At 35.4% G+C, this 21,929-nt stretch overlaps 1 protein-coding gene across 1 annotated transcript in view; it reads right to left on the reverse strand.

The window, feature by feature from the left end:
• Positions 1-21,929, reverse strand: part of MALRD1 (MAM and LDL receptor class A domain containing 1) — a gene marked incomplete at its 5' end in the record, with an annotated part of 241,799 nt that overhangs the window by 138,711 nt on the left and 81,159 nt on the right. The window contains 5 exons of the mRNA XM_027887586.1: positions 1,383-1,680; positions 4,684-4,931; positions 6,879-7,092; positions 7,941-8,051; positions 10,272-10,428. Coding sequence (XP_027743387.1) covers positions 1,383-1,680; positions 4,684-4,931; positions 6,879-7,092; positions 7,941-8,051; positions 10,272-10,428 — 1,028 coding nt within the window. The remainder of the gene's footprint in view (positions 1-1,382; positions 1,681-4,683; positions 4,932-6,878; positions 7,093-7,940; positions 8,052-10,271; positions 10,429-21,929) is intronic.

A 21,929-nucleotide genomic window follows, 5' to 3' on the forward strand; every position in this document is an offset into this window, starting at 1 on the left:
TGAGATACAAGAAATCAGTCTCTGGTGGCACTTTTGTGAGATTTTAGTAGCTTTTTTATTATATATATCATAAAAGTCTTTTGGAACATCCTTTACTATCAAAACCAAAGCTTTTAAAGCTTCTAACATTGCCACAGGGACTTGCACCTAGCATTAAGAGGATAGAGCCTGAATACAACAAAACTAAAGAATTAGAAATCTTGGTTAGTGTCCCTCTTGGGGTAATGTTCATATAAAGCTGAACTTTAAAATACCAATCTCATTTTTAATAAATTCCTGTGACTTGTTTAGCAGAACTAGGAAGACACTACTATGTACTGTAACTGGCACCTTATCAGAGAGATGTCTGGAACCTTTTGCTTGTATCTTTTCTGCTTATTTTGTGCATGAAGTTCAGTGTAATTTTTTGGGTTTGATGCGGTCTCATCAGTGTTATTTCTCAATGCCTGAGCAGTGCTTAATGATATCCTAAAGGGGAAGGCTACCCATTAGCACTAGTAACAAAGCAAAGTAGCTCACATAAATTAATGATTCATTCTCCTGGTAGTCCTTGACATTGGGAAATATCAACTTTGTTTTATTGATCAGAAACACAGAGAAGTGAGACAAAATGACTCTCTGCAGTCATGCAGGAAATTTGTGCTAGGCCCAGGAAAAAAATGCATCTCCTAAATTCCACTTCAGGGCTTTACATTTGAGTAGCTCCGTGACAAATCTGGAAGGAGGAAAAAAAAGATTTGTCCTGTTCTGTCAAAAAGAGTTTCTCCTTCATCATTTTTGTCCAAGCAATTAATGGTAATGAACAACATGGTGCTTTCAAGAGTAGCTCTTACCTGGGGGTTATTGGGATCCATCCCCATCAGAATTTTATTATTCTGATAAATGTTTGTTGAGTCTTATTTCCCCTGAGTAGTAAGTGAGGATGGTGCAAATAATTGCACCAATGCTGGCACCACACCAGACAGGAAGAAGATGGATGTGTTGCCTAAACAGTATCAGTAGCAATTCCCACCAACCAAAAGCTTTAAAGCTTGCTGGCCTTATTGCAAACTATCCATATTGACTCTTTCCCATTCAGTTCTTTATTTTACAATAACTATATTTTTAAACCATTCATGCATAAATACTACTGAATTAACCAGGATATTGTCTAAGTAAACATCAACAGAAAATAAGCTTTGCAGATTCACAACTGTTAAATCAGTAACCAAACAATTACTTCATAAAATATTTTTATTAGAATTCCACGGATTGCCTAAGAGCATTTTAGTTTCTACATGTCTTTATTCCATTTCTCTTTTGAAGAAGAGACAAAGAAATGAAAGCATTGCTGCTCTTCTTTCTCTCCAGACTTACCTAGGCTGTCCATAGCAAGAACATACCTGTTGGAGGCAGCTTTGTGGGTTCTGCTGGTAAAAACTCCTGCAGTGGTAAGCACTCCTTGGAAAATGTAAGGTCATCAAGTGCTATGCCATCTTTGGGACCATTTCCAGCTATTCCTTCAAAGACAACTTGAAAATCTTCATTTCCATTTCCAGTCAGTGTCAGTGCCTTGTGCTGCCAGAAATTTCCCTGGTTTCCAGTAAGATTAAGGAGAATTCTTTCATGTTTTAATGTAGTTCTTTGGTAGACAATCAGTGATCCAACGTGAGCTCCATACATATGGTAATAGAAAATTATCTGTAAGCAAGAACAAGAACATCAAGAATGGAATAGGTGACTTCAGGCACATTCTCTATTGTATTCACACTAATTCTTAAACTGAGCATTACTAGTTACATTCACAACATGCCATAAATTTTACTAATTGAAAAACAATTTTTGAACTATCCCATAAGCCAAACTTTGAAGCCAGCAATAAAATACTCAAAAGCTGATCTTTCATCCCTTTGAATAACTCTTGCATGTAAATGTAAATGAATTAAAATACTTAATAAGGAAAGAGAGGAATAGAGTAGTGCCATTTACAATATGAGAAGTAGTTTGTTTCACTGAACAATTATTTGGTTATAGATGAGGTTGTACCAGATTATAGAGGGTGTAATTAGAAAATAATCTAATCTATTATAGGAGCAAATCTTCTACATGGACAAATGAAAAAAAAAATCTAAAATAAGATATAAGATGTCTTTGGATTAGAAAACAGTGATGTATTTATTTTTAGTTAGAATGAGGAAAACAAATTATGAAGCACAAAAGTAACGTCAAATAAATACGGAACATGAAACAAAGCACTGTGAAAATTCTTCACCATTAACTGCACTCTAGGTTATTTCCACTTCAAAAACATCAAAGGAATACTTGTATTTAGTCAAATTAATACTTAATCTATTTCATTATCTTTTTTCTGACAATGATCAGAATATTTCCAAAAATTATGTAGGATTCTGAAAGAAGGTAATTCACGTTATTATATGCAAGAACATGTCTATAGCTCAGATTTCTTCCCAGCATAATGCATGGCATAAGCACTGAAGTATGAAAACTCTTAACTTATTTACTGTAGCTATAAAACATAATAGCAGATATTATTATATTTGTAATGCAAATGTAAAGCCATGTTTCTTTATGTTACCTGGTGCTATAGGATTTATAGACTTCTGCAGTCTATTGCATTGCCTAAATATACTATTTTTAAAAAATAACCTACATTTCTATTTAATTTATTTTCTTTAATCATTGATTAGTAAAACCACCAAGGGCTTTGTGTTCCAATTCTTTTGAAAGTTTTACTGTGTTTACTTTTAGAATGTCTCCTGTGCAATGTAGTCAAATCTAATTTTTATAAGTCAGTTTTCTTACTTGAAAATATTTATACTCACCTGACATTTGCTTGTTCTGTGACTACTCTGTTTCTCTTGAAATCCTTCTTTAAATGAGGATTTTCTTTTCAATATATGTATAGATATCTTTAGATCATATAATGTTTTCACATTTTTTTAGGATTAATGCCTTTATTTTTACCACTGTTGAATTTTGTCATAGATTTTCCCACCACAGAACTCCTGACTGACTACAGTTCTTTTCAAAATTACAAGACACTATTTTGTATATTTTTCTTTCTTTTATTATAATTGAACTATACTCCATCCCCCTTCCCTAACCCCAAATCTTTCTTTCTGTACTTCATATTTACTTGCAATATGCTTATCTCAATTACACTGAATGATTTTATATATTAATATCAACATACTGACCTTCTGTTCTATTACATCATTTCAAGATATATCATATAGGAGTAATATCATCTTGCTAACAGCTATATACAGATTTAGTTTTAGGCATATATCTAAGTCCTTTCATGGCTGGGGCCCCACATTATTCAAACTTGAATTCATGTGAAATATTCATTCCCATACTTCTTTGTTTTACATCAGGACATAGGCTAGCTCTCTAGTCTTAGATCTACAAGTCTCTCTGGATGTTGTCATTCTCCAACTACCTACTTAATATTTTCAGCTGTATCCTGAAGAATTTATAATAGAGTTTTGAAAGAATTATAACTGGTCTGATTTGTAACTACTTTTCTCATATTGAAATAAATTGAAAAGGTTACAATTCAGAAATTTACAGACAATATATAGCATTTGCAAAAACAACTATCCAGTGCTCCCAGCTACATACACCATAAAGAAATTGCTGATATTAATGACATCTTTCATGTTTTTTATTAAAATTCTTTGATGTCCTAAATTCCCTCAGAATCACAAGGTGTCCTACATGTTTCTGGTAATAATTACAACTAAGTTTAATACTTTTTTTTCAACACCATCTCTTTTGGCACCATAGTCTGCGACAATGGTGCTTCAACATTGGGTTGAAGGAGCACTTCTGGTAGAGATACCGGGAGTACCAGTCTGGTATCTCTACACAGTGTTCTACAGTGAATAATAAATCAAAAAGGTAAATAAGGGTTATTTTCGAACACAACGTTGGTATTATTCACTTATAATTATTGACAAATATTCATTTTAAAACTTTCACTTTGGGTTCGACTCAGATTTTAGAAACTGGGACGCCACTAATTTTTGCCTTGACATTTAAAGACTATGAAAATGTGGAAAAATGCCATTTCAAAACAATGGGGAGTTGAACTTGCTGGAAAATTATTCTTTCAGCAAAACTATAAAAGATATATAAGAACTGTTAAACTTTTCATCCCAGGTTTGCAAAGAAATGACCAAGCTGAAGTCACTACAATGTGCTGGAGTGTTGTGGGAGATCAAAGCTTACATTTCTGCATTTTCTAGAGAGCTGATAATAAAATCTTCTGTCACACTCCTACCATTTGCAGTTGTACTCTTTGAAAACCATTTGTTATTGTATTTATACACATTTTCTCCATAAAATTGCAAACTATTAAATAGTTGTTTGCTACTTCGGATGAGTATTGCATAAGACATTGTAAATCAGACCCTCTATTCACTGTCAAGTTCATCTGAATCTCCCAGAGCACAAATTTACTTACAGAAAACATTTTTCTCCCATAGCAAAATACACATTTTCTTGAGATTTCAAGAACATAAGATCAGGTCCTGACTTTTCAAAAAAAAAAAGTGTGTTTATTTGTTTTTCCTTCTCAGGAATTATTTCAGTGATTCCTTTATTCATTTTATGAGTACTATCTCGGTGCAATATAGAGATCAAATTTTTTATCCCTAATAGTACCCCACCCTCATATACCTTGCAGTTTTTATTCCTTTTGCTTAGGACAGGACTAGAAATCCTAGCTTTCTCGCCTGGCAGCTGAAAAAAGGAACTCTTTATAAAAATATAATGACCAGATGGCTCTTGCAGTGTATGATCAGTAGCTGGTCCGGTGCCCAATTTTGGAGTACTGCTAGTTCTCAGGTTCCAGTCAAAATCATCATTTTCATCTTGCTTCCATCCACAAAGATCAAACTCAAAGTCGCAATGCCCAATAGATGTACCTGAAAGACATTTGCATACACATGAAAAGAGACTTTTTTCCGGAATGTAATTAGATACATATACTGGACCCTCGTGAAGGGTCTGGAGCACAAGTCTGATGAGGAGTGGCTGAGGAAGCTGTGGTTGTTCAGCCTGGAGAAAAGGAGGTTCAGGGGCAACCTTATTGCTCTTGACAACTACTGGAAAGGAGACTGTGGTGAGGTGGGGTCTGGCTTCAAGTCACGTCAGGAGGTTAAGATGGATATTAGGAAAAATTTCTTCACTGAAAGAATTGTCATGCATTGTAAAAGCTGCCCAGGGAAGTGACTGAGTCAGCATCTCTGGAGGTATTTAAAAGATGTGTAGATGTGGTGCTTAGGGACATGGTTTAGTGGTAAAATTGGCAATGCTAGGTTAACAGCAGGACTTGATGATATCAAAGGTCTTTTTCAACCCATGTGATTCTATGATTATCTACATTTCTCCTTAAGTTGTATTTAATTCCTAGAAAAAGAGAAAGTTGTCATAATTTTGGTTGATTTTCATATAAATCAATATATGTGTTTTTTACCAATTTTCAAATCTTGAATGTCAAAACAGCAGCCATGGTGAGTAAACTGTCCACTTAAATTATGGTGAGGTCACCTGCACCACTCTAGAAGTTTAAGCTACATATATTTTTCCCTCTATGCATCTATAAGTTAATTATAATGATTACCAAGTAAGACTAAACTTGCTGAAATAAGCTGCAGTTTCAGCAGAGAGACTTTTGACTGTGCCCTGAATATTCTTACTATTACTGCTGGAAAGGAAAGTGCTTTGAAGACAAATTTGGAAACTGTATCAATTATTTGGTCTGACAATATAAGAAATTACAAAAGCTCTCTTGCAAAACATATGCAAAACCTTAGCCTCTTCTGGGATCTGATAAAGTTCAGCCATTTAAAAGCAGTTTTATTTAATTGACAGCTGACCAGAAGCGTCCGTAATGAGGCCAAGGAACTGGAATCCATGGAATCTACATATGTAGCCAAAATCTCAAAAAAATATGAGTAAACAGTTTTTAAACATTTCAGAAAATAAAAGCCAAAGTTTGAGAATCATTTTCAGCAAAGTAATTCCAATTGAAATACTCTTCAGTTTTAATTGCAGAAGATCTGAAGATCCCTATAAAGGTTAGTCTTGTAGTATTTCTGGATTGAAATCACTGAGGAGTTAAATAGCATGAAAATAATTTGCCAAATACAGTCCCTTCACCATGTACTTTAGTTCAATAGAATATCAGCATACTTTTGTTTCATAGAATTTGTATTCAGTGAGAATTTGATAAACTTTATTCATATTCTCCATAAAAATGAGGTACCTGTTCATAAGGTACCAAATAATGCAGATTTGATTGTGTGAGCCTTTCCCATCATTGTAGTAGAAAAAAAAAAGAAAGTGTAATACCATATATTGTGATCCAGAAGGAGCCATTTGATGTGAAACATCATTCTTTGAATCAAATACTACATATGCTGTTTCCTGATATCTCTTTTAAAACCAAAATTGTACAATATTGAGATTAAAATGATTTGCTGAGAGACCCGACAATCCTTGAAATATCTAAGGAGGTAGGTCCCTCATCTCCCAAAGGTATTATGCTTGAAGTATTTTTTTCAGCTTTAATACATTCTTTTCATATGGAAAGCAGGATAATTTTATTCTGCTTTTAAAGACAGCTGCTTTCTGAGTTATTTTAAGAAATTCATTAACAGCTCTTTGTATTTTCCATAATGTGATTTTAAATTAAATAATAGTAATTTCAAGTCCTTAAAAGCCAAGGAATAGAACCAAATTATTACTTTAAGCAAATTATTCTTGTTTGTTTTCTTAGCTGATGAGCTGTCAAAAGTATTCAAGTAATAAAAATTCACAGCAGGCACGGTTACTTATGATAATTATATTAAAAAAAAATCCATTCTTACTGCAAGTAGTAGGGCTTTCATCCGAGTTATCTGCACAGTCATTTACAAAATCACACAGATTATTCTTTGGGATGCAGTACTTGTTGGCACAGGTAAATTCCTCTGATGTGCAAGGTTTGCCTGAGATGAGCAAAGGGGAACAATCTTCAAAGGTAATATCATCCACTGCCACGTCTCCCATGTAACTGACACCACGTTTTGCCCTGAAAATAACCTAATAAAAATTACAGAGCTATTACAGTAAGCCACTGCTAAGGTATAGAAAAGCTTAAACACACAACATGAGAAGATCAGAGACTGGTGGTTCTTGCAAATCTTAGAATATGAAGAGGTCGATTCCTCAAAACACAGTCCTACAAAAGCTTGTACTACAGTTTGTACAGATCTGTCACTACAGGTACTGAAGAGTCATCTTCTAACATTACCAAGCAGAAAAAAAAAAAAGGAAATAAATTGTGCAACACAGATACCAGTCCTCACTCATCCTGAATTAATAGCATGGGTTTCACCTACTTCTGCAAAGTAAGTATGAAAAAAGAGTAGTCATTTATTCCCATAAGTGTAAAAATAATGTTAAAATTTCATTAAAAGTCCATGACAGAAGTACCAGGGAATGTAATACTTAAAAATATGTTCCTGACTCTGTTTTTTCTTCATAAGACTACAACTAAGCATGGCAAGTATCTCTAAGAGGCTTGGGAATCTACTCCTATTCCAAAGCAAACATCATGCTCAAGATTCTTTTTCAAAACCCAGATAATTTTACTTACTACACAGTAAGGAGAAAGAAGTAGAATAGTTTAACCTAAGTTGGGTTCAAGGACAGAAAGGTTTCTGTCTTAAAAATGAATATCAGTCTGAGATTAAAGAGGAGTGAGAAATCTCAAAAAAACACTTCAGTCCAGCTCAGATAACCACTCAGACAGATAAAAAGATGACTTTTGCTATTGGGGATGAGAGGTACATGTACACGGCAAAAAAGGAAATGAGGAGGTAAAGTATGCATAATATAGAAGTACTAAAGCCAGCTGTGTAGGAAACACATAATATAGGAATATATACCTGAAAATTGGATCGAATTCCCAAGAACACTTCTGCTCTGTTCCACTGTGCACCTTGGCTGCCACTTTGAGTCCACAATTTAGAAGTCCTGTTACTGGTTTTACAGAGTACCTAAAAAGAGTAATAATTCTAGGTCACAAAAAGATATCTTTCCATTTCCAACTCACTTTAGGGTCCCTTAAATGTATACGAGAGTACGAAAGCATCCTGTACATCTCGTCTCTATACCATCATTAAATATCACAAATCATAGAATATCTGGAACCGGAAGGGACCATCAGCTCCAAATTCCTACTCCTCGCGTGACAATCTAAAATGATATCATGTGACTGGGAGTGTTGTCTAAATGCTTCTTGCACTCTGACAGGTGTGGTTCAGTGTCCACTTCCCTGGGGAGCCTGTTGCAGTGCCCAACCACCCTCTCAGTGAAGAACCTTTTCCTGATGTCCCATCCAACGCAAACGGATATACCAGCATAAGTGACCATACTGAGGAAATGCTTTAAGGTTTTCTGATCTCAGAAAACATACTCAGTCCAGAGTCTTAAAGCGGACTGACTGATCTCATTAATTTATCCAGGGTGGCTAACAGTGAATAAAAACTATTCATTACTGGGTTGTAATTCAGTTGTAAAACATGGAAAAATGACTAACAAGAGTTACTAGTTTATACATACATTAGACTGCTCTTCTGGGACAGATTTTCTTGTCCTGATTCTTATGAAACATTTTTTTCTTTTACAAATAAAAACTTGTTCTTTTTTTTATAAAGACAAAATTTCATATGTTTGGGCAATGAAAGACTTGTAAGCCCACATACCCCTACAAATAGTCAGTGAACTGGGGAAAGACTGCACTTTTCAACATGAGCAGAAAGCCCTAAACATGCTTTGCTCCAACCTCTTGAGCATCCAAATTCAACTGAGCTGACAGTAACAACAAGATGGGTGTTTGATGAAGTGTGTCAAGCTGGGTCTCCAGCTGGTACTAGCAGAGCTAAACATCCATTCACCAATTGCCTGAACTACTTCTGCATTCAAGGATTTAGTACTACTCTGCGTAATCTTCTTAGGGCAGAGCAGGCATTTTTCATCATAATGAAAAGAAATATTTTTTGTTTTAAATTTATGCAGTCCCATGAGTGTATTTGCTGTTGCATAACAGGTAAGTTCTGCCAGCAGAACTTACACACAAACAGCAGATCCTCACATAAGGAGCCTTCATTACAGGGGAACAAAAGGAACACATAGTATATTAAATTGGATAGAAAAACAAAGTGACATCTGACAATACAGACAAGAAGAACTGTCTCTAGAAGACATAAATTTAAGGGAAAATAAATAAATTAGAGAGAAAGGAATTACAGATCTTATTTGAGAGAATAAAGGATGCTGAATAAGAAAGGCTCTTTTTTACTCTCACATACAAACTATATTTTTATATGAAGATATGTGGGTGACTAAAGACACATACACACATGCTTTTACATAGACTGTGAATTATCTATTCTATTATATATCCAATTTGATACTGAACGCAGAGGTGACTGAGTGACTCATCCTGAGTATTTTTTTTCAATCCATTCCTGACGCTGTAGGTATTTTGTAACAATTATGGGAAATCCCATTTTATGTTGTGTAGCAAAAAAAAAATTGTTTAGAACAATGCTGCTGTTTTGTTCATTCTCTTTGCCGTGACTCTGATCTACAAGCTGCTAATGAGTTAAATTTCCTTTTAAGAAGTGTTTTTATTTTAATTAGAGTTAAGAAAAAAGTATGATTAAGCACATTTGTTACTTCTATGTCATAGAAATAGTTCAGTGGTGCTGACATTAATATAATTAAACTCTTAAAGTTGTATCTTCAACTTTCCAAGGAATAAGCTATTTCTGCAAAATTTTAGCTCAAATTTGAATACAGTTACTTCTTTTGTTCCTGCTCCCACATTCAGGCAAAGACTTTGTTGTCCTACTCTTGTTTTTCAGTGTCAAAGGTTATTGTGAAATACCAGGCTTTTGCATGTATGGAAGTTCCAACCATGGTATGTCTACAAAGTCAGAATTTTTGTTTTTTATAGGTTATATTTTCCCCAGCTTATTGAAGCTAATGCCTCCTTTAGATCATAACATATTGAGAGCAGTAGAGTGTTAGTAATTGTTCATTTTCCCTTATTAGCAGCCTAGGCTTTAATGAAATTAAAAAAGAAGGCATAAATTTCCTCACAGCAATTTCATGCAGTAAAACAAAACAAAACAAAACAAACAAACAAAAAAAAACCAAATCCAATTAACAAAAAACAGAAAATAAAAACAAAACAAAGAGCATCTCCATACCTCCAGAGAACCAATTGTTGAACCATTCATGTAGTTCCAGAATATGATTTTGCATCTGGGACCTGTAAGGGAGATGACTGGGGTAACAAAGTCAGCTGTGTGACCAAATTCTCCATTTGAGCTATCTGCGAACAGATACCAGCCTTCTTCAGTAAACCTGCTCAGAGAAAAAGGGTTATCTTTATTAAAACAAAAATGATAATCATAATTAAGTTATGATTGCAATATTTCCTTAGATAGTATCTGCTGTCTGGGTATCTGGATACATTTTAGTATGTGGCCAGAATCCCAAAAAACTCTTGCAAAGGCAGCTGATATTTTCATATCAGAGACTGGTAAAAAAAATAAAGTGCTGAAGTCAAACTTTATCCATGGGATCATACAGATGTGGGATAGAAGGGCCTCTGGCTTTCCCTACAACCTTCTTCCCTCAGGGAAATCAGAGGGTTCAATTCTGGCTTAAAGTCAAGAATATCCAAGACACTGGGTGCAACTTTGTCTCCTGAGCTGTCGGAAGAGATGGAAAGATGAAATAAGCATCAGACTCTGTGTGTACAGAGAGACGAGAAGAGAAGTTTTAGTGTTTTGGGCATCTAAGATTTGGTCTCTAAAAAACCTGCTTTCCAAAGTAAAGTGCAGATGTTAAACAAAGATAAGATTCTGCTCTCCCCATTGAAGGTGCTTCATGCTTAGTGCTTCTCAAAACAACCTTTATAACAAGAGCTCATAAACCTGATGATGTAGCCTATGTTTTTAAATAGGTGCCGGTGTTAGGCTTTCCTTGCTTTTCAGTTTTCTTGGTTGACCAGGTTCTGAGCAAGGACTCTGTAAAGCTGCACCAGTACAGCTGTGAGAAGGCAGTGACCACGCCCAGCAAGCACTGCTGAGAGAAATACGTCATGGCATCAGACCCTTCCCAGACTGAAAGTCCTGCCTAATGGAAAAGTTAGGAATTTGATTGTGCAGATTCAGAAACAGCCTTGAAACCAGAATTGAAAACTAGAACAAAACATGCCTCCCCCCCCAAATAAAATGACATTTAAAATATGGTACATACCATCATTTAGTGTAGGTCAGACATGTTACAAGTGAAATCAGTGAAAACTGTTCATAAACTCAGCAGGGACTGAAATTAGTCGGGGGGGGGGAGATTCCAGAATTATGATCTGTGGAAATCTGGATCTTCTCCACAGTTTTATTTTTCTTTTCATTCAGAGATAGATGAGAGAATTATTGCTGAAGCTTTTCTTTTATCACTGAATTCTGGCAATTCAGACATCTTTATAATTTCTTCCTGCATTTACACTATCCTTTAGATAGCAACCTAAATATTAAAAGTTTCTCCTAATAAACTGCAAGTACTACAATTAATAGTAGAAAACTTTGAAAGCTCATAGTCACAGGTCTTTCAAGCAGGCACATTTTCGGAAAAATAATTTGTTTCCCTCCTTTCTGCTGAAGAAATATGTTAGTTCAATGTAACAATTTTAGGTTTCTTCTTTTCCCTGGTGCTGAGTATTCTAGCAGGGTCTGGCCCAGAGGTAAAAGAGTATCCAGTTCTCTTAAGATTTGTAAAAACTTTTAAAAATTCAGGATTTACTCTCCTACTGGGAACACATGCCTTCGGTGGCCCAAGAGAGCCAGCTCTGTATTTACCACAGCATTCAAGAGGACTGTAAGAAGCAGAATGACAAAAAGGTCTGAAAAGAAGTAGCACTTCCAGCCCTCATACTTCCTAGGTTATTCAGTATTACATCCATGCCTCTCAGTGAGATTAGCTTGAAGCAGTGCTAGAGTACAGTCAGTACTATGACGAAATTCAATCATCCATGTCTTCTTGGTGTATTCTGTCAGACACGTTTTTGTCCTGAAGGCAGACCAAAGATCATGTCTCTACCTAGATACTGGTTGCCCCACAGCACATCCTAAGAAGACAGAGGTCATTGCAATTTTTACCTTCTTTCAGTGTTGGCTACAATATCAGATTTAAAACTGGTAAACCAGAGGAAAGTTAAGTTTACCAGTGAAACACTTCACAGAGTGCTAGTCATTAAGCATGGTAGCAGTATGCAATTACAAGAATATTAAGGTAATGTGGGAAAGTAACAGGAAACAGAAGGATCAGAAAGGGACAGGTAAGTATGTGTAAAACACCTTTGTTGAATTTCACTCCTGTCATGGAAATTTTTACACTTAGGACTACAAGACTTACATACTTGTGATCTACCCGTGTTTAAAAGAAATGCTTTCTCCTAGGGACATTAACTTACATCAAGTTTGCTCACAGAAGAAAGACATTTCTCTGTCTTGAAGTCTTGAAGCTGTCTGGTATAGTAGCCTACATGGAATTTACAGGGAGGTGCACATTTTATAGGGGGAAGAGTTTGAAGAAAGTAATAAGAAATCATTCTGTTTGCATAGAGTTCATAAGCTAGAGGAGTTGAGGGTCCAACTCCTGTGGATGCATCTTTTGTGGCAGAGCCAGCTAACATATGTGTAATTATCTGTTCAGTTTGTCAAGCTCTGACTTTTAAAGTAAACGATTTCTTAGATGGACTACCTGTATTTTAAACTAGTAAAAAATATACAGTGACAAGGTATTCCAAAATTTCCATAAACAAAAATTATGTCTCTCTTAGTCTGCTCAGAAGTCATTCTTGTCTTCACCCACCATCTTTGTTTTTAAGTCATCTTTAATAAGGATTAACAGTTTCTTATTGTGTAATTTAATCATCTAACACCTGCTTAAATTCCTTTCTTTCCTATTCCATAAAAATATTCCCCTGATTTTTTTTTTTTTTTAAATGAGATCTCAAGGACTCGATGGTAAAGTGTAAAACAAGATATTGTTCAACATATATAACAGTGAATAAATCTGGCTTTCAGTGTAGATCTTATGTAAGTGCTGAAATTCAGCAGAAAAAGTAAGGCTCCCCTGCCAGTAGCTTCAAGAGCTCAGGCTAATTTGGAAAATTATCCCACGGAAAACCTTTTAGTTGGCAGCTACAGTAAGTGTCATTAAAATCTTGATACTTACCCTTTGAAAATAATTAATTTTACCTCTGTACCGAAAGCATTCCCTATATAAAGACATTCCTGTGCCAGTACAATAATTCTAATTAATTTCAGAGGGAAATTCACAACATTTTAATGGATATAAAATTTTCAACCTAAGCAACTGACCTATATTTGCACACTTGTCTTTGTTAATAGCTTGATATTTCAAATATATTTTAAACTGTAGTTGGCAAAGAATGGACATTCATAAAAGAATCGTCACTGTATTTCCATCTTCAAAGCATTCAAAAGAACTCAGTGAACTGAATATACTAAATGGGAATTAGTAGTGAGGGAAAGATTAGATGTGTTAAGAAAAGTTGGAGACTTATTAAATAATTAAGCCTATCTTAAATCTGGTAGTGTTACAAGTAATGTCTCATGCTGTGAATTACATATTTCACAGTAGTAATTGTCTATTGTTGGAATGTTTGAAAGTGGATCAAAAACTAATCGGCTGAACTTTCTTGTACAGAAAGTTTAAGCTCTGATTTAATTAATTGCTGGACATATCTTAGTTTATAAAGTGTTAATTCATTTATGTGTCTTCTACACATTGTTTGAGAATGCCTAATTAAGCATTTAAATGGACTTATAAAATACCTTTTACTCATTATTTTCTTTAGGATTGAAAACTAAATCTGATTAGAAAACAAACAACTCCATTTCATTAAAGAGTCCTGATTTCCTTCCAAATATCAGCAACAAGAAAAGAAAACAAACAAAATCCGCAGAATCAACCAAAATCACAGAATCAATCAGGTTGGAAAAAAACTCTGAGATCATTGAGTCCAACCCATGACCCAACACCACCCTGTCAACTAGACCATGGCACTCAGTGCCACAGCCAGTTTCTTCTTAAATACCTCCAGGGACAGTAACTCCACCACCTCCCTGGGCAGACCATTCCAACTGTCTGATCACTCTCTCTATAAAGAATTTCTTTCTAATGTCTAACCTAAACCTCCTTTGGCACAGTTTAAGACCGTGCCCTCTTGTCCTACTGCTGATTGCCTGGGAGAAGAGACTGACCCCCACCTGGTACAACCTCCTCTCAGGCAGTTGTAGAGAGTGATGAGGTCACCCCTGAGCCTCCTCTTCTCCAGGTTAAACAGCCCCAGGTTACTCAGCCTCTCCTCAGAGGGCCTGTGCTCCAGTCCCTTCATCAGTCTTGTTGCCCTTCTTTGGACCCTCTCCAGCCCCTCAATATCCTTCCTGACCTGAGGGGCCCAGAACTGAACACAGTACTTGAGGTGTGGCTTAACTAGTGCCGAGTGCAGGGGCAGAAATCACTGCCCTATTCCTGCTGGCCACACTGTTCTTGATGCAGGCCAGAATGCCATTGGCCTTCTTGGCCACCTGGGCACACCGCTGGCTCATGTTCAGCTTCCTGTTGAAGAGATGGAAGTTTCAGTTTCCTTAGAGTTATACGTATCCAAAGATTAGCAAACCATAATAAATTTTGAAATTCAGAAAGCAACAGCCTCCACATGCATTTCCATTTTTCTCTGAAAATATGTAAATACTGTGCAGTATCTACAGAGCAAATCAGAGCCCCATAGACATATTGGACTTATTGAAAGTATTATTCTTCAGCTCTCCAACACCATCTGCCCAGGATGTGCCAGGTTAGAGACCTGCAGGGTCTATTAGACCAGACGGGTTTCTGTACAGAGATAAAAACCAAAATAGTGGTCAAGCAAACCCAGTAGGGCCAAAGATGACGTTCAAAAAGAGCACTGTCTTGACCAAAGGGGAAGCACTGTGGGATACTAGACACATCAGGAAAATGTGGGCCAACAAAGCTCAAGCTGATGGTTTGAATCAGACAAGGGAGTGGCTTCAATTTGCATTTGCCACATCCTCTGCATCCTTTATCAAGGTAGCGGTGCTGGGGGAGATCACTCTCTTCTCTAACTTCTTTCCCCCAAGAGCATAAATAACCAGCTAACAGAAGTTTTACCACAGTTAAAGTATTTGCTGGAGAATTTTCATTTTTGATTAGCTATGATTTCCTAGTTAAAATCATTTCATCAAAAGATTTCTGAGAAAATTTTTAGTTAAGAGGAAGCTAAATTCTTTTAATTCCTAAAAAACATATTTATGAGAAAATGGTTATGTTTTTGTCATGTTTTTCCTTGTACTATGTCATCAGAATATAGTATTGGTATTTTAATGCCTTATATATTTGACACAAGATGGTTGTAAACTGCAATACTTTGATCTTTACATCATGCTTATGTTGATTCCTAATAATTCTTGTTTATAGTGTCAGAAACCAGATGATATTAAAGTTCTGGTAAAAATTTAGGTAGGTATAAACAGAAAGCTTTTCATATTTTCTAGCATTGGCTTCAAAAGTTGCAGTATAAATATTCATAACATTCAATATTCAATATAACAGTATTCCAAAGGAAACAGGCAAACATACAAGGACAGGTTAATCTTTATATGCTCATATAGAGTCCAATGTAACTTCAATAGGTTAAGTGTAAAATTGGGAAGCTGTGCCTATAGCACTGTTTACTTGAAATGTTACTTTGAGGTGGGAAACTGCTAAAAGGTTAATAGAAGCAATTTAGAAATATTACAGAAGGGTTATAGAAATAAATAAATAAATAAAAGTCGTCTGTAAAAAGAAAAACAAACACTAAGACTTCCTTTAACACTACATGTTCCTGTAGAAATCACAAAAAATGCTAAAAAAAAATCAGAAGTGAAAGAGACTTTAATATTTAAGCACTCATTCAAGGAGAAATCTATCACCTCCTTTATGTTCTGTTTTACAGCTACTCAATGCACTGCCCATTATGCCCACTGGTTTAGTCAGAAGACAACATGTGATATAAGAGGGAGAGGGTAGTCCATGATGGGCAGTGCCAAGGTTTTACTTCAGTTATATCGTGACTGTGAGTCTGAAAGAAATGTGGCAGAGCACATCTCTAGGAAGCATGAGAAGATTTATACTAAGAAAAAAGGAGAATGAGAAAAAAATATTTGTTTCTTTCATATCTGTGCTTGCTAGATATTTGGTGTCTGCACCAGAAATAGTTTGGTTACTTATCCTTCTGTAGATAATACAGGATGATCTATTATAGATCATAACACATGAACAAACCTTTTACAGACCTTGTCCTGCAGTATTTGACACATAACATATTAATAGGCTTCAAAAAGGTTCTTCCCTGAATAAAAATTATTGCTAGGTTATTATTTTAGAAAAAGAGTGTATACTTTAAATTAAAATACTTTAAAGCATGTGACTTTCAGTATTCTTAAAGAACAACAGGAACTCCAATAACTTAATTATTTCTATGTATCAGAGAACGATTTTCTCTGCTGAGCACTTCTAACCACTTAACACTTAATGAGTTTTAAACAGTCAGTAACTAAAATCTATATCTAACAACCAGAAGAAAAAAAATAAAAGGAAGGCTTTTCTTGAATTTAATTTAAACATTTATGTAAAGATTAAGACAAAAGATTAAAAGGGAATTGAGAACAAACAGTTATTAGGAATGCAGATTTTCACTTAGAACAATATGCGATAAATTTAATTTCAAGCTGATTATTACAAAAAAAGTAAGTTCTCTTACCAAGATTTGAAACATATTTTTATCTAGTAAACTCCCATATCTATTAATATTTAATATTAATGCATAATAAACCCAGAAACAAGAAAGCAATATAATTGTCATGCCATAATAAAGTAAACATAAACTTATTGGAAGGCGGTTTTCTGAAACGATGTCATAGAGCTATTTGCTGCTGCAGAAGACAATCTCTACCTGTGTTTATAGCTGTCTGTAAGCTGCTGGATGCCAACAGACCGTGCACAGTTCTAGAGAAAAAGTTTCTCTCTTGAGCATCTCAACTTTGGCACAAGATGGAGTTTCAATAGTTTATTCAAACCAAACAGAAAAAAAAGGTGCTTAACACACCAAAACACTGTGCCACATACTGAGACCTGTAATTGGACGCTGACATTAAAAAGTTGCTCAAAGGAAAATCAGAAATGTGAGAAGGAATTCTTGTACTAAATCAAATTATGGTATATTTATTATGAAATTCTAAAAGTCAAAATTACAAAAGAAAATTTCTATCTTTGACCACTCTATCAGTGTATCACATAAAAATTTGAAGCCTTGTTTTACACAATAAATACAAATTCCAGCAAGAAAATGAGCTGGTGAAGTTTTACTCACACATAATGATTAAATTCTTCACAGTTTAATTTATTTTCATTATGAGATTAATCCTAACGTGAGAGGTAAAAAGTAATTTGGGTACTTTCTCTTTCTTCATTCAAAATTAGGCTTGATGAAATTATGATTACTTGAATTGAACTAATTTTACATCATCCTGCAAATAATTTCTGGCTGTCAGCTTCTTCTTAAAAGTAATTAGTATTATTTAAGTTGGGCACACAAGAAAAAACAAACCAAACCAACCAACCAACCCAAAACCAAAACTAACCAAGCAAAAAAAAACCCTGCAAACAAACAAATAAACCCAACAAACCCAAGAAAAACAGACAATACTTTAACTCCCCAAGTGCATGGTGCAAAATGTAATTTTACATTTTCATCATTTTTCAAACTTCTTTTTACCTTAAAATGAATTATTTTATTTTCTTCAGTTTCACTGTACACACACTACAGAGATCTCTCTCATAAAAATAATGAATGTACAGTCTTTAGTGTCTGGTTTTTAAGCAACATATTGCTTCAGGTGATACTAATAGGTATTACCTGTATTATCTCTATTAAGATGAAGTCTGATAAGATAGATGGTTCACTTCTTATAAGTGCTGGTGGAGTCACCTGATATTCAAACCTGAATCCATCTGTAGATTCATCTTGTAATATTATTCAGTTACAGGGAGAAGAATACAAATGGACATGCAGACTTAGCTGGAGAGCAGAGAGGAAAACTGGGGCACATCATGTAAATCCAGTGCTTTACAGGTATAGCATAATCACAGCAGAAGAGAGATGAGTAAGGTGCAACCACCCAGGTCTTCATTTTGCACATAATCAGAGGAAAGTGCACAATGCTAATGAAATACAAAGTGTGATGAGGCACTTCAAATCACACTTCTCAGTAACTGAGTAGATCAACATATTGGAAGTAGAAACAATTGATTAGGACAACTCATCTGTTCCTCACACAAAACATGATCATGCATACTCCTCTAAATACATTCTTTGTACAGATCTTGCATTTGCAAATTTTGCAAATCTCTAAACCTCCAAACTGTAGGTATTTTAAAAATTCACAGACATGTCTTTGGAACTGCAGAAGTTTCTGGGTCCTTTAAGAACAGAAGGTGTATCATTGGTTTGAGGCTACCTTAAAATAATAGAACAATAAAATAACAGAACTGCTGAGACTGAAAATGAAAGCCTAAAAACCTTAAACCACAAACAAATAAACCTTTATAGCTGAACAGTAGAGCATGGATTAGTATGTTATTACTGAAACTAATCCCCTTTTTTTTCCTTTGTTCTATCAGCACCATTGTTTTCAGAAAATTTCTTTTCAAACTCTCTCAAGATTTACCAATACACTTAAAAGCATTGCAGCATACCAACCACCGCACAAAGCAAATGGCATCAGAGATGAAAGATTCCATGTTTTCATCCTAACACAACAGTCAGTGGCTGTTAGTTGGATTTTCTCCATTGAAGATTTTATTCTGATTGCTCCAACTGACACAGGACTGAGATTAATTCATGGTCTTTCCATGGCTCATCTGAACCTGTCACCTCTCATTAGCTTTCTATTATATTTCCATATATAGGAAATAGGAAACAAGAGGAACTAGTTTCCTGCTCAAATAACCAATCTTGAGGTTAAAAAAAGCCACCAAAATTTTTAATCACAGTGAAAATTATTTTTAATTAGCTATTTTCTGCATTGCACGTTAGTACAAAATGGTATGTTACTGTAGAAAGCTCCTCAATAACTACATTTTTACTCAGCATAAAATGCCCACTATCTATAGTTTTGTTTCTTGCCTTATTGTCACCTTAGATGTTTACTAGAGTGAACAGTAAAGTATTTGATTAAGTATTTCACAACCACGTAGAGAACAAGCATATACTAACATGCACCTCGTTCAAAAAAAAAACGACAGAGGAACACCTGACCTTTGATTACCTTAATTCTTATTATCTGAAAACAAAAAAGAATTATAGAATAAATTGTCACAGACTTTTTTTTTTTGTAAATGACCTAGTGAAGACTTTCAGCAATCCTGTAATTATTTGTAGTAATAAAAATATATATTAAATATAAAAATAGCAATTCATTACACTGCTCTTCCTAGGTAGATAGAAAGGCTTAATGTCTGTTTTGAAAAGAATATTTGGCTGCATCACTTTTATAAGAGAATATGTGTTTTAAATGTCTGCATGGCTAACTGTAAGCATCTTCCTGTAACTTCTGCATTACAAGTCAATCTAGAGGAGATTTGTCTTCATATGACAGCATATACACTTTCAAGACACATTTAGGATAATCCAAGTGAAGAAGTCATCTTCCAGCCTTTAAATTAGGTATTTTCTTGTAGCACGCAGGTGTCTCAAACGCTTTATATCACATGGACTAAGCTATCCCAATATGGGAAAAGTATTATAAAAGGTTTGATTTTGTTTATAAAGCACTGCTGAAATCAAAAAGGTATCTGTAATGAAGAAGGAAGTACTGGCATGAAGCTAGTGGGAAGACAAGGCAACTTCAAAAAGGCTCTCCTTCAGCAGTCAAGGAAGCTGTGAACTGTGCTGAGAGAGCTGGGAGGACCGAGAGCTCAGGCTGTCTTTTTGGTAGCACATGGAAGCTGCTGCAGTGACTGGAGGAGGGGTGGCCTTGGTTCCCCTCATCCACCCATTTGCAAATCCACAGCTTGCCTTTGATTTTCAACTTTTCACCCTTCCACCTAGGCACTAGGAGGCTGCTGCGGCAATGAATCTCCCTTTCTTGTTACTGGTTCTTTCATGCCCTTGCACCTCACAAATCCTGAGACAGTTCAGTTCTAAAGAAAATTATTTAACTGCTATGGAAAAGGAATTTTAAGGGAAATTATGCTGTACTGGAGAGGATCCTCATCCATGAAACATCCATCCTGTTGCTCCTCTTCCTGCCTGGCCACTGGAGAATTTTCCCTCTGTGTTTTTTCACGAAGAGAAAATCTTACCTTTAGAGTCAATGTATCTGGCGATGAATGCTCCAAACAGAGCTCTGTGCATATAAGGCTTTCTCAGCTCTCCTTGCACATTTTCCAGGTCCTAGCTGATCAGGTCTCTGACCCCCTCACACAAGATAATCCTTAAGTGCATTTATCAATTTTGGAGACTACCTAGTATTTACTACATACACAGAAATGCATTTCTATATTGATTTCAATGCTCTTCTCTGTCAGGCTCAATGGCACAAAACAAGGGCAATTTTGTACATGCAGTATAATTTTGGGGTTTTGGTTATATCAGCTATGGTAAATAAAGTATAAAAAAAGAAGCACCTTCAAGTAAGTAAATTAAGCTTTCTCCCTTCAAAAGCTTTGTGAGTAGTGTTCTTATGGGATTATAATTTTGTCTCCTATTTTGACGTTCTTCGACTCTCAAATTTAAAATTTTTTTGACTGCTTAAAAACTGCTGGGCTTAAGTATATTGCTTAAAACCTTTGATTTTGACTAATTTTTCTCTGTCCTAAATTCTGGTAATGATAGTCTGAAAAGCATACACAAAAGCAAGACAGATCTGTTAGAAAAATGATTATCAGGGGAGCTATTCACACAGCCATAATTATCATGTGAGCTTAGAAATTTATTTCTGCATCATTATTTGTTTTGACTCATTAGATCTGATGACAGATTTTGGGTATGAATTGTATCAATTAAGTGACTATAGAGTTTTCAATTACCAATTGTACCCAAATATCATTAATAATGTCAAAGAATTTGCTGCATCACTAACCCGTTTCTCTAAAAGGTAAAATAAACCAGTGGAGTTATGCACTTGCTGATGTCTATTCTATACACTTGTTTAAGGCTACGCAAACTGATACTTTCATTGTTACAGCTTTTAGAAACCCAAGTGCCAAAGAGAATTCCATTTGCTAAGTGTAAACTCGTGCCACAAGAGCTCTGCATTCATGCAGAGGTCTTTTCAGTGCACAATGTCAGTGTCACCGAGTTCTCCGCAAAACACACAACATCTTTTTTGTAGCCAGAGCTGAGGGCTCTCAGGCTGCCATAGCACATTCCCATAATGGCTTCTATTCCTCCAGCCTTGGGTTTCTATATGCAAATACAAGCTGCTCTTTCCTCTACTCCTGAAGTCATTAGTTTCACTTAATTAATGTAATTACAGCTTCAAAGACTCACACCTCCGCCTCACAATTCATCAGCCTAGACGTGGCTAGCCCCAGTGCTTATTCTAGGGAAGCAGATGGTTTCACTCTCCAGCCATTCATGGCTATTTCTGCTGAAAAAAATAATTTTAAGTTGCACTGTCATTTGCTCTTGCATCAGGATAAATCCAAAGATTTCTATACATGATCTTGCATGTTTTATTTTAATTTGCAAAAACACAAGATTG

Source organism: Empidonax traillii, unplaced genomic scaffold (assembly GCF_003031625.1).
Source record: "Empidonax traillii isolate 1590-97213 ecotype Southwest subspecies unplaced genomic scaffold, ASM303162v1 scaffold217:size1918799, whole genome shotgun sequence".
Lineage (NCBI taxonomy): Eukaryota > Metazoa > Chordata > Aves > Passeriformes > Tyrannidae > Empidonax > Empidonax traillii.